Raw genomic sequence first — 17,648 nt, forward strand, 5'->3', positions numbered from 1 at the left:
ACCAGTGACAAGAAATTGACAAAACGCTCCTTCTACAGCTTCCTGAGACAGCAGGCTGGCTTGTGGCCCCTTTGGTGGTAACATCTTAAGGAATCCTATCATGTTTGTTTATTTATGCTAAACTGTAAAAACAAACACTTCATGCGACAATCATTCTTAGGTCAAACACAAGAACGAACTACTTTGAAATCGTAATTCTTCACACTTTTTCCCTGAATATGCTGTACTGTACTACTAACATTAAATTCTGTAGAAAATAATGCATTGTTAGTGACTTTGTTAGACCCTTTTAGAAATTATTTAAATGATCACTCTTATAAAAAAATTTTAATCTCAGAATCTACTGTGACAGACAAATGGTATACTTAACAGTTGAGTCATAAATACTGTGTATAATTGCTTGACCATCTCTGGCATTTAAATGACCTCCCAGAATATTACACAAGCCCTGAGACTAGTGAGCATCTTATTACTGACTTTGTACAACACCAAAGTTTCATAATGCTAAAGAAAACCAAAACAAAAGACAATGGTTTACACAGGAAAATAACCCAAAGGCAATACGAAAACAGTCATAATTTATTACTGATAAAGAGTAAAGGCATCCTTCCCAAAGCGGGGGGAAATCACAGGGAACACTAATTATATCAGATAAACCACGGGGATGGAAAATAGGCCCATATTTTAAAATTCATTGAGAAATAATTACTTTTTCTCCACAACTGTGATTCTATACAAGATACAAACCCTGCAAACCTTTTGTGCTACCTGACGGATAAAAGTAGCAGGAGCCAGACTCCTGAAGCACTTGTGATTTCTACAAAGTCAAGGAAAAGCAATGACTCCAGTGTGCAGTGCTGATGCATGTGACAGCCTAACGTGTTATTATTCAGCTCTGGCTGCAGCCCTATCTACGTGGGCCCAGTTAGTTTAGGGAATCACAAGATTAGGCAGACAATGAGGAGCATGATTTTAAAAAGCACATCATACACATTAAACAAGCAGCTTCAAGGACGTTTTCTCCTGCGATGCACACTTACTGTGCTCTTTCTATTCAGATAGATCCACAGACCACCTTTCAAGACCATTCCTCTCTCATTTCCTCCATCACCCAAGATAAATCTGGCTACCCTTTTTTGTTTTGTTAACTGTGCCTTTTCTTTCAGCTTTTTGTCCTTGTTAAAATTTGTCCAATGTTTCACATTTCCTAATGATAAAAAGAAAGCTTGCATAGTTTACCATTGATCTCACCAATCCCCTCACTGCTGGAACCAAAAAGCCATGAGAGGTACTGCTGTGATACACCTTACAAGCTACATAGCCATCTTCAAAATGAAAACCACCTTTAAGTCCTCATGCTGCCACTATGCAGGATCTGAACCACCTACAGGTACAGTGGTCTCATTCCACTATAAGCCACAACCTCAAGTCTCAGGAAAGCCAGCCTGCTGGATAGTAAATTACTGAGAAAAACTAATCTATTCAACTGGCTGGAAAACAAAAAGGCCCAGTGCATCAATAAGATTATACCATAAAGGATTAACCTTGTATAACACAAGACTCCTAGGAAACAAAGAAAAAAGGATAAATATTTATAAAATGCCCACTACTCCCAGCCTTCCTTCTACCCCAGAATAGCCCAGGTGGCAGCTCAGTGCTCTGAGGAAGGAAGTTAAGGTCATGTACTGGCACAAACAATATTCTGAACCAAAAGAACCTATGAAAACCAGAGGGATATGTGGCCAAAATACTACCCTTTTCAACTTGGTAAGATGGAGAGGGGTAAACAGACATGTTTCAGAGGAAAACAGGCATAGAAAACCACCTCAGGAAAGCAGCACAGCAGTGGATCTGGGTGTCCATTTGTCAGGACAGTGAGTCACCAGCTCAGCACAGGGTCCAGGCCTCAGCACAGAGACACAAAGCACATCTGAGAGGCTGCCTGAAGAAACAGCTCGACAAAGAAAAAGGCTACAGCCTCAAGAGCGCAATGCTTCTCTTTTCTCCCAGCCCTATGGCAATCACTTCCCAGTGACCTACACAGAGTTATAGTCTCAAGGGGAATCACTACCCCAGTGAATGATATTTTACCCACCATCCACGAATACAACAAATGGTTTTGGGGCTTACATTGGAAACAACTTTTGTCTCATTAACAATGGTCTAACAGTGTACATCTTTCTTGATCCTAACGGGGCACCTACTGAAGTGGTTTGTTGGCTTTTGTCCTTAAGGTCATATGAAATGACGTGTGTGTAGTGGCAGTACCCACATGTGCTTAAGTGCCAGAAGACTGGCATTTTCAAGTGTCAACAGGCCATGCATCATTGTGCCACAGCTAAACCCTTATAGTGCTTGGCCCTGAAAAGTGTTAACCCAGAAAGTTCTTTGAACATATGCTCATTAAAATTCATTGACTTATGTTACAAACATCCACGTAACATAGGGAGAAACCATGTCACATGGAGTATCCACTGGGCACGTACTTAGAGCTCATCCACAAAACTAAAACACAAAGAGATCGTAGGTGCACACCCAGGCAGAGGGAAATGTCCAATCTGGGAACCTTTCCTTCAGAGCATCCAGTTGAGGGGATCTCTTGTCTTCCCCAGATAGATAGTGAGCAGCAATGGCCACAGTGACCATTCCTTCAGGATGTTCTTCTGAGACCTGCCAGAGAAAATCAATTAGTTCTCCAGTTCTCGGAAGCCAGATACTGAACCCAAGGTTCTTGCTAAATACCACCTGGGAACCTAATCAATGAAACAAACAATGCTGGGAAATTTGCACCTGCACTTCTATCCAGAACTGCCATGCAGAGGCCTGGAGTCCATGGGAATAAAAGACAAAGTAGTCTCCTCCTTTACTTGTGACTGGGGTGCCATTACCAAGAGACCACTGAGAAAGTGTTGACCCTTTGTGGGCTCGAACATAAAAGGACATATGGCTTGGTCCTGTAAGGTAAAAGGAAGAAATAACAGTTAATCTTTGTAAAAGGATCAAAAAAATAACCCACAATCCAAACCAGACTTCATAAAGGTTCATGCCTGTGTGACTTTAAATATACTCGCTATAAACCTAATGGGCAGTTTGGACACTTAGTGTGAATCAACAAGGTTAAATAATGAGGTACAGGAGAAAAGGCACAGGCTCTAAATGAGAAAGCCTGTGGTAAGTTGGTCCTATCACTTACCTGCTGCATGACATCAGGAATTTAATCGATGTCACAATTTCTTCATCTATGAAATAGATTTTTTGAGGGGATTATATTAGAAAAAGCATATGAAAGTGTTGGCAAAACTGCAAAGTGCTATAACAGTACTGAATAGGATTGTCATTATGAATGGAGTTGTAATTTTCAGAGTTGATCACGTAATACCTTAAAATATGTTTTACTAGTTTTCCCTTCAAGCTAGAAAGTATCAGCTCAGTTCTGAGAATTTAGTCATCACTGGGAACTTCCAAGGAAACTGACTGACAGTGGCAGTCAAACTAAAACTAAAATAGATAAAACTAAACAAAAACACACCCTCAGCCTTCAGACAGAGAATACCCACATTTGAAATAACCGTAAATTTTTAAATCTCAGGGAGCAATCTCACACACGTGTGCCCACCGTGCTTCTGCTGCAAGGCTTTGTGGCAAACGCAGACCAAGTAAGTCCACCCTAAATCTGAAAATACCACTATAGTGTCCAGTCAAAGAAAGGTTTACAGGGCAGGGACTTAAAAGTATATTATTGAAGTAACAGTCTTCAAAACCAAAGCTTCTCAGGGAAAAATAAACCAAAAAAGAAGGAAGAGGCAACCTCTGGCATTTGGATGATGAAGGTGAAAAGAAAAAAAGAAAATTCAGGGTCCTGCAAGAAAAATCCAATCAAAAACGTTGAGTGAGATATGTATTATTCATTCACACCAACGCAAACTTACTAAGGAATCTAGACTTTATTACACTGACAGAAAAGGAAGTCATTGCTAGAAATCTTACAAAACAGCACAAAAATGAGGAAGAAAAGGGCAAACAGATCCATACAGTTATTACCAAAAAAAAAAAAAAATCAGAATATTCTTCTTGGAAAAAAAAACCCAACCATGAAGCAGAAGCAAATGTTATGATCACACTCCAACTACAAATGTATCCATACAAACATTTGGGCATATTTAAAACCCCACCATGAATCAGAAATTCTTACTAGAAGGAAGAATTAAAAGGACTGACTAGACTCAGAAAACAAATGGAGGAAAAAGGCAAAATTACCTTAGAAATGAAGACAATTACAAGATGCCCAACAGAACAGATTCAAAGGAAAATTTATTAACAGGCATAAAGACAGGAGAAATACTAAGAAAATTAAAATGGGAAAAAGCAAAGTAAAAAAAGGTTAGCGATAGTGGTAAAAATGGAAGGCAGGTCAAAAAGAAGTATTCATTTGGTATCCCAGAAGAAAACCGAACAACGAAACAGAACTAATATTTAAAACTGTAATCCAAGAAAGCATTCCAGAAATAAAAGGAGAGCTGAATCTACACATTGAAAGGGACTACCAGGCACCTTAGAATATTAACATAGAACAAACAACTTCAAAACATAACCTAGTAAAACAGATTTCAAAGAAAAAAAAAATCTTCAAGGTCTTCAGTAAAAAGATCAAGTAACTTACAAAAAAAATTACATTGTATCAGACTCCAAAAACAAAATATAAAATAAGGCAAATATGGAACAGCAATTTTTTAAAAAAATATTGGAAAATGTGAACCGAAGATTTTGTCTACCAACTTGTCCCTCAACTACCAAGGTTATAGAAAACCAATTTTAGCCATACAGAAACAAAGCACTCATGAGCCCTTCAGAAACAATCTAGAGAATAAGAAACAGTCTAGAGAATAAGATTCATCTAACCAAGAGATAACTCTACAAACTTCAGCAAGAGAACTTTTTCTTGAGACGGGGTTTTGCTCTATCACCTAGGTTTGAGTGCAGTGGCACTCAAACACAGCCCACTGCTCTACCACCTAGGCTGGAGTCCAGTGGCATGAACACAGCCCACTGCAGCCTTGACTTCCTTGGCTTGAGCAATCCTGTTGCCTCAGCCTCCCAAGTAGCTGGGACTACAGATGCATGCTACAAACCTGGCTTTTTTTTTTTTTTTGGTAGAGATGGGGTCTCCCCATGTTGCCCAGGCTGGTCTCGAGCTCCTGGGCTCAAGCCATCCTCCCACCTCAACCTCCCAAAGTACTCCCAAAGTAAGCCACCACACCTGGCCAAAAGAACTTACTATAGTGAGGATTTTAATACATCCAAATGTATTACAAAAACACTAAGGTGAAGGTATAAAACAAATGTGCAAATGTTACATGCTGTAACAATATTGGATGGAAAATGGGAGAGAGAAAGAGGAAAATATAATAAGCATGCTGTTGTACAGGTTAATTGGTGAGAGTTAAAACAATACATTTATTTATTTATTTATTTTTCTGAGACGGGGTCTCGCTCTGTGGCCCAGGCTGGAGTGCAGGGGCACAATTTCAGCTCACTGCAACCTCTGCCTCCCAGGTTCAAGTAAAATAATAGAGAATTAAAACAAATATAAATATTCATAAATGCCAGAAAATAAATGTTTGAAAGAGCATAGAAGACACCTCATAGAAAAAAGGAACATAACAAATAAAGCAATACATGTAATTATAAAATATTGTGACAACTGAGGCCAAATCTGTGAGTAATAAAAATTAATGTAAATAAACCTAACTTACCCACTAAAAGAAAAAATATTTCAACTTGGCTTACAAAGCCAAGCCCAATCACATACTGTATGTTTCCTGAATACAGAGATTCAGAAAGGGTAAACGAAGGTATGAACAAAGGTATTTCAGGCAAGTGGAAATTGTTTAAAAGTCCTATCTTATTTCTGAAAAAAAAGAATTCAAGGCAAAAGCATTAAATTTATAAAAGGGGTACTTTTTAATACTAAAAGTCACAATTCACAATGAAGACATAAAAATTGTGAATATCTATGCATCAGATAACACAGCAACCACTTTATAAAGAAAACTACAGGAGACGTATAGAAGATATATACATATAAACGGACAAATAAGAAACTCCAATACTCCATTCAGTACAAGACACGTCAATCGAGCAAAAAATCAGGATGATATAGGAAGACTTAAAATGACCAATGAGGTAGATCATGTGGATGTATACAGGTTAAGTATTCCTTATTTGAAATGCTTGAGACCAGAAGTGTTTCAGATTTTGGAATACTTGCATTACCCTATAGGTACCATGCAGGCCTTTTTGAGATTTTAAACAATATCTTTACACAACAGAACAGAGAATAAGCAAAAACAAAAACAAAACAAAAGTGTGTAATGCACATAGGTCTGGGCTTCATGTGAGGTATTATGAGAAACCTGCCATTGGCATATGCAGCCTACACACGTACCATTTTATTACTCTTTACAGGCATGCTTGCATGGAGAATCCGGGTGTGTGAGGAATGTATGTCACAGTTGAAAGGGGCTGGAAAGGTTTTCTTCCCCCAGGGATACTGAATAACTGTGTTGTGTGCCTATGTTTTGACTATGAGCTGTCATATGAGGTCAGATGTGGAATTTTCCTTTTTTTTTTTTTTTTTTTTTGAGACACGGTCTCACTCTGTCACCAAGGCTGGGGTGCAGTGGTGCAATTATGACTCACTGTAGTCTCCAATTCCTGGACTCAAGCAGTCCTCCCTCCTGGGTAGCTAGGACTACAGGCGTGAGCTATTATACCTGGCTAATGTTTTAATTTTTTGTAGAGACAAGGTCTGACTATGTTGCCCAGGCTGGTCCCAAACTCCTGGCCCCAAGTGATTCTTCTGCCTTGGCCTTCCCAAATGTGGGGATTACAGGTATGAGCCACCACGGCTGGCAGAATTTTCCTTTTGTGGCATCAAGCATCAAGTTGGTGCTCAAAAAGTTTTGGATTTCAGATTTTTGGATGAGGGTGCTCAATCTGTATATATCAAAACTTTATGTACTGATAATACGAAATATACCTTCTCAAGTGAGCATCAAACACAAAATCGAGTACTAGAGATCACACAAGAAATACAGGAAAGTTATATAAAATTAGAAATAAATGACATTGATCACAATTTAATAAAACTGATTTGTTGAAATTAACAATAAAACAGCTTTCCTCCGGAAATTAAAAGGTCTTCTATTAAAGACTTCCGTGAAAGAGGAAGTACAAACTGAAATTACAGAATTTTTTTAAAACAGGAACTATTAGATACACGCAAAACAGTAGTAAGAGGAAAATTCATAGCAATAAATTTTGGGGGGTGTTGATGCAATGGCTAATGCCTGTAATCTTAACACTTTAGGAGGCCAAGGCAGGAGGATCACTTGAGGGCAATATAGCAAGACACCATCTCTAGATAAAGTTTTTTTAAAAATTTGCCAGGAGTGGTGACATACACCTGTAGTCCCAGCCACTCCAGAGGCTGAGATAGGAGGATCACTTGGAGCCCATGAGTTTGATGCTGCAGTGAGCCATGATCACACCACTGCACTCCAGTCTGAGTGACCAGGGAGATTCCAAATCAAAAATATCTGTCTTTTTTCAGTAAAATAAATTTTTAAAAATGACTTGGGTCAAAAAGAACAACAAAGTAACCAAAAGAAAGCAAAGATGAAAGCAGGAATCAATGAAATACAGAACAAAAACAGACCTAATTTTTAAAAATAGAAGTTTTTTTCCCTAAATTAACAAAATAAGACAATTGCTAGCTAAATTAAGAGAGGAGCAGTGGGGAAAGAGAGCAAAACAGAGAAAACACAAATATACAAAAAGATAAAAAGAAAAATAATCTAAACAATAAATTTATAAAATCACATGACTCTTTTGCAGGCCTCTATACTAATAAATTTGAAAACCCAGAAGAAATCAGTACTTTTCTAGAAAAATATAGATTACCAAAACTGAGCAAATTAAAGATATGAAGTTTAAACAGACCAGTTTCCCTAGAAAAAATTAAGGAACTGCCCCCCATAAAAGCACCAGGCCCTGATGGCGTTCACAGAGGAATTCAAGGCAACTTCCCAACCAAATAGCTCCAATGCTCCATAAACTGTTCCAAGGTATTGAAAATGAAGGAAAACTAATTGTTGTTATAAAGTATTAATAAAGAGTACAAAGAAAAAAGCAGACCAGTATCATTCATGAATATTAATGCACAATTTCCCAGTAACATCAGCAAACAGAATCCATCACCACATTAATAAAATAATAGGCCATAAAAAAGACACAATGAAGAAAATTCCTATCACTGCCTTCAGAGATGCTCAAAAAGCCTTTCTCAAAATAAAACACTCATTTCTTGTTTTTAAAATTCAACAAGATGACAGCTGATGAATGCTTGCTGAAAATGATTTTTAAAAATATGTACCTTAGTCCTAAGACCAGGATCTTAAATATGAGGAAAACACTAGAGACCTTTGCACTAATATCAAAAACAAGACAAGGATGCTCACTATATCCGTAACTTCAACACTGTGCTAGAATTTATTAGCCAACTGGACAATTAGAGGCATAAAAATTGGTAGAAAAGAAATAAAACTCTATTTGCAGATGATATGCAGCAGTCAATAAACCACACCTGATATCTATTTTTGTATGGCCCTCAGGCTAGGAATGATTTTTACATTTTTAATGGGTGGTAAAGAAAAAAAAAAGGGGGAAAACAAAAGAATGTGACCTAGACAAGGCCTAAATTATTTACTACCTTAATGATATGGTTTGCCTGTGTCCCCACCCAAATCTCATCTTGAATTGTAACTCCCACAATTCCCATGTGTGGTGAGAGGAACCCAGTGGGAAGTGGTTAAATCTTGGGGGCACATCTTTCTCATGCTGTTCTCATGATAGTGAATTAGTCTCACAAGATCTGATGGTTTTAAAAACGGTAGTTTCCCTGCACAAGCTCTCCTTTGCCTGCTGCCATCCATGTAAGACATGACTTGCTCCTCCTTGCCTTTCGCCTTCTGCCATGACTGTAAGGCTTCCCCAGCCACGTGGAACTGTAAGTCCAATAAACCTCTTTCTTTTGTAAATTGCCCAGTCTCAGGTATGTCTTTATCAGCAACATGTAAACAGACTAATACAGTAAACTGGTACCAGTAGAGTGGGGTGCTGCTGAAAAGGTACCCAAAAATGTGGGAGCAACTTTGGAACTGGGTAAAAGGCAGAGGCTGCAGCAGTTTTGGAGGGCTCAGAAGAAGAGGAAAATGTGGGAAAGTCTGGAACGTCCTAGAGACTTGTTGAATGGCTGTGACCAAAATACTGATAATGATATGGAAAATAAAGTCCAGGCTGAGGTGGTCTTGGATAGAAATGAGGAACTTCTTGGGAACTACAGCAAAGGTAACTCTTCTTATGTTTTAGCAAAGAGACTGGTGGCATTTTGCCCCTGCCCTAGAGATGTGTGGAACTCTGAACTCAATTGAGAGAGATGATTTAGGGTAGCTGGTGGAAGGAATTTCTAAGCAGCAAAGCACTCAAGAAGTGGCTTGGGTGCTGTTAAAGGCAGTTTTATAAGGGAAGCAGAGCACAAAATTCAGAAAATTTGCAGCCTGACAATGTGATAGAAAAGAAAATCCCATTTTCTGAGGAGAAATTCAAGCCAGCTGCAGAAATTTGCGTAAGTAACAAGGAGCCAAATTTTAATCCCCAAGACAATAGGGAAAACGTCTCCAGGGCATGTCAGAGGTCTTCACAGCAGCCGCTCCCATCACTGGCCCAGAGGCCTAAGAGGAAAAAGTGGTTTCATGGGCTATGCCCAGGGTCTCCATACTGTGTGCAGCCTAGTGACTTAGTGCCCTGCATCTCAACCACTCCAGCCATGGCTGAAAAGGACCAACGCAGAGCTCAGGACGTGGCTTCAAAGGGTGCAACCCTCAAGCCTTGGCAGCTTCCACATGGTGTTGAGCCTGTGAGCACATAAAAGTCAAAAACTGGGGTTTGGAAACCTCTGCCTAGATTTCAGAAGCTGTATGGAAACGCCTGGATGCCCAGGCAGAAGTTTGTGCAGGGGTGGGGCCTTCATGGAGAACTTCTGTTAGGGCAGTGTGGAAGGGAAACGTGGGGTTGGAGCCCCCACACAGAGTCCCTACTGGGGCACTGCCTGGTGGAGCTGCAAGAAGAGGGCTACTATCCTCCAGACCCCAGGATAGTAGATCCACTGACAGCTTGCACTATTGCTCCTGGAAAAGCCACAGACACTCAACGCCAGCCAGTGAAGGCAGCTGGGGTGAGACTGTACCTGCAAAGCCACAGGGATGGAGCTGCCCAAGACCATGGAAACCCACCTCTTGCATCCGTGTGACTTGGATGTGAAACATGGAATCAAAGGAGATGATTTTGGAACTTTAAGATTTGACTGCCCTGCTGGATTTCGGACTTGCATAAGGCCTGTAGCCCCTTTGTTTTGGCCAATTTCTCTCATTTGGAAGGGCTGTATTTACCCAATGCCTGTACCCCCATTGTATCTAGGAAGTAACTAACTTGCTTTTGATTTTATAGGCTCATAGGCAGAAGGGACTTGCTTTGTCTCAGATGAGACTTTGGACTGTGGACTTTTAATGCTAAAATGAGTTAAGACCTTAGGGGACTGTTGGGAAGGCAACATATAAGATGTGACTTGCTCTTCCTTGCCTTTCACCTTCTGCCATGATCTGGGGCCACCCCAGCCACATGGAACTGTAAGTCCAATAAACCTCTTTCTTTTGTAAATTGCCCAGTCTCGGGTATGTCTTTATGAGCAGCATAAAAACAGACTGGCCCTTTAGAGAAAAAGTTTGTGAACCCCTGGTATATCTGGAGAACCGAAGGATATCAATGGTTAAACTAACTCAAAAAATACAAGATTCAGTTAGGTAGTAGAATATAAAATTGACATGTAGAAATCAACTGCCTTCACACATACAAAAAATAATCAGAGGATATAATGGTAGAGAAATGCCCTCAATTATAAACAGCAACACAATCTAGATGAGAAAAACCTCTCAGACAGGGTTTCGCTCTGTCACCCAGCCTGGAGTATGGTAGCACAATCACAGCTCACTGCAACCTCGAATTCTATGCCCAAGCGATTCTCCTACCTCAGCCTCCCAAGTAGCTGGGACTACAGGTGTGCACAAGCACTCTTAATTTTTTTCTTTTTTTGTAGAGATGGGGTCTCACTATGTTGCATAGGCTGGTCCCAGGCTCAAGCAATCTGCCTACCTCAGCCTCCCAAAGTGCTGGGACTATAGGGGGAAAACCCCTGAAAGACATAAAAATAGATTTGAACAAAGGAAATGTCATTCCCAGGTCACTGATAGGATGACTCAACATTGTATCAGTTCTCCTGAAGGTAATTTATAAATTTATTATGATACTCCAAAAATACCAATAAGCAATAAGCTTTATATTAGAATTGGGTAAGTTATTACTGATGTTCATATGAAAAAGAAAATAGCAAGGAAGATAAACAAAAACAGCAAGGAAAATACTGAAAAACAAAAACTACAAAGGAGCTTAATGCTTTCAATCATGAAAATACTATAAAGCTTCTATAATTAAAAGTGTAATAACTAGTGTACAAATAGACCCACACATACACAGTCAAATGATTTCTGATAAGGGCACCAAAGCAATTCAATGGTAAAAGTATTTTCAAAAAATGGTGCTAGGAAAACTTGATATCCATAAAGGAAAAAAAGAGCCTTGACCCCTACACCTCAGACCATACATAAAAATTAATTCAAGGTGGATCACAGGCCTAAACATAAAAGCTAAAGCTGTAAAGCTTCTAGGAGGAAATGTAAGAAGCTATGTTTGTGACCACTAGGTAAGCAATAGTTTTTTAGAGGAATAAAAAGCACTGATCCTGAAAGAAAACCCTGATATACTGGACTTCAGAGAAATTTAAAACTTCTGCACATCAAAAGACAACATTAAAAAAAGAATGTAGAAAATCTTCACAACATATATCAGATGAAGGATTTTTATCTGGAATACACAAACTCTTACAAGTCAAGAAGAAACATAATGCGTGTGTGTGTGTGTGTGTATATATATATATATATATTTTTTTTTTTTTTTTTTTTTGGAGACAGAGTCTCACTCTGTCGCTCAGGCTGGAGTGCAGTGGCACAATCTTGGCTCACTGCAACCTCCGCCTCGCGGGTTCAAGTGATTCTCCTGCCTCAGCCTCCCAAGTAGCTGGGCTTACAGATGCACACCAATACACCCAGCTAATTTTTTATATTTTTGGTAGAGATGAGGTTTCACCATGTTGGCCAGGCTAGTCTTGAACTCCTGACCTCAAATGATCTGCCTGTCTCAGCTGCCCAAAGTGCTGGGATTGCAGATGTGAGCCACCATGCCCGGCCCATGACTTTTTAAAAAGGGAAAAGAGCTGGGTGCAGTGTTCATGCTGGTAATCCCAGCACTCTGGGAGGCAAAGGCGAGAGGACAGCTTGAGCCCAGGGAGTTTGAGACCAGCCTGGGCAACACTGTGGGATCTTGTCTCTATAAAATACTTCAAAAAATTATCGACATGGTGGTGCACACCTGTGGTCCCAGCTACTTGGAGGCCGAGGTGGGATAAGCCTGAGAGGTCAAGACTAAAGCTAGCCATAATTGTGACACTGCACTCCAGCCTGGATGACAGAGGGAGAACCCCTTTCAAAAAAAAAAAAAAGTCAGGGGGAAGACATGAAGAAACAAAGCAAGACAAATGAATAGCCAATAAGCACTTGAAAAAGTGTTCTACACCATTAATTTTCAAAGAAATGCAAGAGATATTACTAAACATCCATTAGAAATGATGAGATGAAAAACAACTAACAGCAACTGGAAATAGCCCAAGCGTCCATCAGTAGAAGAACGATAAACCACGGTATCGTCATACAATAACTACTACTCAGCAACAGAAGGGAACAAAGTGCTGACACTCTAAACAACATAGGTAAATCCCAAACACCTTCTGCTTAATAACTCAGAACACTACAGACAGTCATCCCTTGGTATCTGTGGGGAATTGGTTCCAGGACCCACTGTAGAAACCAATCTATGTATATTCAAGTCCTTTATACAAAAAGGCACAGTATTTGTATATGACCTACACATATCCTCCCCTATATTTTAAAGTGCCTCACGATTACTTATAATACCTAACACAATGTAAATGCTATGTAAATAGTTGCTATACCACATTGCTTTTTTATTTGTATTATTTTGGTTTTTTTGTTTTTGTTTTTGTTTTGAGACAGAGTCACCCAGGCTGGCGTGCAGTGGCACGATCTCAGCTCACTGCAACCTCCGCCTCAGTCTCCTGGGTAGCTGAGATTACAGGTGTCCACCACCACGCCCAGCTAATTTTTGTATTTTTAGTAGAGACGGGGTTTCACCATGTTGGCCAAGCTGGTCTCGAACTCCTGACCTCAAGAGGGCCCACCTTTGCCTCCCGAAGTGCTAGAATTACAGGCGTGAGCCACTGTGCCCGGCCTGTTGTATTGTTATTATCTGGAGTTTTTATGAATATTTTCAATCCACAGCTGGTAGAATCTCTGGATATGGAATCCACAGACCCAGAGAGCTGACTATACTGGATGATTCCATTTACATGAAATTCAAGAAAAGGCCAAACTAATCTGTGAATGTACAAATCAGAGTGGTTGCTTCTGGAGACTGATTAAAAACATCATAAAGGAGCTTTGTGGGGTGATGGCAATGTTTAATATCTTCATAAGAGATGAGGGTTACATGGGTATATATCTGCTTTTACCAAAATAACTGAACTGTATAAGATCTTTACATTTCATTGTATGTAAATCAGGCCTTAAAAAAATAAAGTAGGCAAGGGGAAAAGTTATATTTAAAAATACTTTTCACTCATGGAAGTCCCAGACAACTTTCTATCGGGGGAAGAGTACTCAGAAAAAAAAAGTATAGAGTGAACAGTTACAGGAACAGCTGAAGTGAACTTCCTATATTAGCATTCTCCAGAGAAACCAACAGGATATGTACAGAGATATGAGAGAGAGACAGAGAGAGAGAGATTGATTGGGATTTATTTTAAGGAACTGGCTTACATGATTGTTGAGGCTGGCAAGTCCAAAATTTGAAGGATAGGCAGGCAGGCTGAAGGAAAAAGTCGCAGTATGAGACTGAAGGCAGTCTACTAGCAGAATTCCCCATTCCCTCTCCTTGGGGAAGGTCAGTCTTTTTCTTAAGGCCTTCACTAACGGAATGAGGCTCACTTACATTATGGAGGGCAATCTGCTTTACTCGAAGTCACTGATTTGCATGTTAATCTTACCCAGAAAATATTTTCAGAGAAACATCTAGGATGGCATTTGACCAAATATCTGGGTGCTGTGGTCTACCCAAGTTGACACACAAAATAAATTCCCAAAAAGACATTAGAAAGGGAGAGATGATCCTGGTTTGCTCACTTTTTAAAACAGCTCACAAGCAAGCAAACTCTTTACAGCTTTTGAAGATGAGAAACTGTCATATGTCTTGAAATTTCTCCTCCTCCTTTCTCAAGCATCTATCTCCCTACTAAGCCCAAGCAGACTGCTTTAAAAGAAAAACAATTGCTAAATTTAACAATTCAACACACGTCTTGAGAACCCATCAAGTGCCAGTGATTATACTGGATGCCAAGAATACAGAGATAAATGAAAACCCATTCATGTCTGCCTCCCTTTAATTCTAAAGGAAAACAAAGACATAAACTACATAATCGTGATACAAGATGGTCAGTGTTACAACAGATATATACAAAGGGAGGAAGAAGTGGAAGGATGGCAGTTGCTCACTTAATAGGAAATGATGGGAGAGAAGGGCAGAGAAATCTTCATATTTTGCCAAGAAGAGAAGGGTAGAGTCTGGGTAGGAGGTAGTATCAAGAGAGTATCACTCATACCAGAAGTAAGAGTGTGTATTGGGCACAAATAAGGGTTGGATATGGCTATGCAGTGCAAGGAGAGTGCTGAAAAAAATCCTGAAATATACACAAAGTCCAGACTACTAAAGACCTAACATGTTTTGCCAAGCAATTTGAACTTACTCTCCAGGCAATAGGAAATCCATTAAAAGTTTTTTAATGGGGAAGTGACATAATAACATCGATATTTGAAAGATAAACTGGCAGCACCATAAAGAATATCTTAGAAAGAAGTTTTACAGGCCAAAACATAAGTTAAGAAGCTGGAAGACCTAACTACTAGTTTTAAAGATGGAAAAGGGAATAAAATGTACCAAAAAAGATAAAGTCATAATGCCAGGCCAAATGCTACTGGATCTGACAATGAACCAATATCTGACACTAAAAGTTTTTCAGTAAATCTTAAAAATCATAACCAGTCTCAACTTCTTTGAGAAACAATATATGGCTCCTAAATTGCTGGTCAATTTAACACTTAAACTTTAGGGTAAGAAAAACCACATGCAACTTATTAAAAGGTTTAAGAAGTGAAGGAGCAGGAAAAAAAGATGGTCATATGACTTACCTATTGTTTAAAAGGTCAACTTTATAGAATCCCAGGGAGGAATGAATTGAGAATATTATGTTGTAAGGTATCTGCACTACCATGAAGCAGTACAGTGTTATCTGAAAGCAGACTTACTGCAAGCTCCATAGCAACCACTAAAATAAGTATAATTGTTATAGTAAGAATATTAAAAAAAAGAACAATACACAATGCTCAATTAAAACCTGAGAAGGCAAGTATAATACAGGTCAGAAACTCAGATTTACATATAACAAAAGCAAGCACACTAGAGAGGGAATGAGGTAAAATAAAAACTCATTTTTCCTATTCTTAATTGATCTAACAGATAACAGTTTTTCAAAATAATAGCAACAATGTATGTGGTTATGTATACTTATATGTGTGCGTTGTGTGTACATACTGTGTATGTGCACACGCACTTCTGTATAAGTGAGATAAATGCTAGCAATGTCACAAGAGATGGGACGGAGAAATTAGGATTATTTTGTTTTTGTAAGTTATTCATACTCCCTGTGATGCAGAATAGTATTATTCAAAAGTGGGCTTGCACAGTTGTAAATGTGTATTGCAGACGACAGGGCAGCCACTAAAAAAAGGTTAAAAAAAAAAACAGTAGTATAACTGACATGCTAAGAAAGGAGAGAAAACCAAATCATATAAAATGTCCAATTAAAACTACTAAAGGAAGAAAAAGAGTGGAAGACAAAAACAAGAGCAAAGAACAAGGGCAACAAATAGAAAATAGTTAACGAATATGGTAGCTACTAATTCAACTATATTAATAATCACTTTGAATGTCAATGTCTAAACATACAAATTAAAAGACAGAGTGTCAGAGTGGATCAAAAAACAAGACTCCACTACGTGTTGTCTACAGAAAACCTATTTTAACTATGAAGACACATAGATTAAGAGTCAATGGATGGAGAACATTATACCATGCTAATATTAATCAAAAGAAAGTAGGAGAGCAGTATTAATTTTACACAAAGCTGACTTCTAAAGCAAGGAAAACTAGCAGGGATAAAGAGGGGCAATACATAATGATAAAGGGTCAATTCTCTAAGAAGACATAACAATCTTTAATTTGTATATACCTAACAATAAAGTATCAAAATAGTTGGCAAACTCATACAACTGAAAGAGAAAGACAATTTCACAATTACAGTCAGAGACTTCAACACCCCTCTGTCAAAAATTCAATAGGCAGAAAATCAATAAAAATATAACTGAACTGATCATCATCAATCGATTAGATCTAAGTGACATTCATAAAGTCTTCTTCCAACAACAGCAGTATGCACATTTTCAAGCATACTGCTTGAAACGGAACATTCATCAAGAGAGACCACATCCTGTATCATAAAGCAAACCTTAACAGATTGAGAATAGAATTCATACAAAGTATGCTCCCAGACCACAATGAAATCAAACTAGAAATCAATTATCAGAAAAACAGCTAGAAAATCAAATTATTTGGAGATTAAAGAACACACTTCTACATAATAAACGGGTCAAAATAGAAGTCTCACGAAAAAATTTTTAAGTACTTGAAACTAAATTAAAATGAAAATTCAACTTAAAATTTGTGGTATGGAACATAAGCAGTGCTTAGAAGGAAACTTATAGCCATGAATGCATATATTAGAAAAGATTATTTAAAATTAATAATCTAAGCTTCCACCTTAATAAACTAAAAAAGAATAAATTAAATCCAAAGTAAACAGAAGAAATAGTAACTAGAACAGAACACAATAAAGAAAATCAACTATAATCAAAAGCTAGTTCTTAGAAAAGATCAAGAAAATTGATCAGAGAAAAAAAAAAAGATGTAAATGACTAATATCAGAAATGAAAGAGGCGACATCACTATAGATCGCATGAACATTAAAAGGATAATTAAGGAATATTATAGACAAATTATATTCCGACAAATTTGATAACCTAGATAAAATGAACCAATTATTTAAAAGACACAATCTGCCAAAGTTCACACCATAACAGACAACCTGAACAGGCCTATATGTATAAAACAGTGAATCAATAATTAATAACCTTCCAACACAGAAAAAGAACCTACCAAGCCTACAGGGGTTC

At 38.4% G+C, this 17,648-nt stretch overlaps 1 protein-coding gene across 2 annotated transcripts in view; it reads right to left on the reverse strand.

The window, feature by feature from the left end:
• Positions 1-559: 559 nt before the first annotated feature.
• LOC105489152 (endoplasmic reticulum metallopeptidase 1) overlaps positions 560-17,648 on the reverse strand; it is a 90,849-nt gene continuing 73,760 nt past the window's right edge. For both annotated transcript variants that reach the window (XM_071078766.1, XM_024795151.2), the window contains 2 exons: positions 2,791-2,954; positions 560-2,670 (listed from right to left, as the gene is read on the reverse strand). In XM_071078766.1, the coding sequence (XP_070934867.1) occupies positions 2,506-2,670; positions 2,791-2,954 (329 nt within the window). In that variant the 3' untranslated portion in view covers positions 560-2,505. The remainder of the gene's footprint in view (positions 2,671-2,790; positions 2,955-17,648) is intronic.

The sequence above is a fragment of the Macaca nemestrina genome, chromosome 14 (genome assembly GCF_043159975.1).
Source record: "Macaca nemestrina isolate mMacNem1 chromosome 14, mMacNem.hap1, whole genome shotgun sequence".
NCBI lineage: Eukaryota > Metazoa > Chordata > Mammalia > Primates > Cercopithecidae > Macaca > Macaca nemestrina.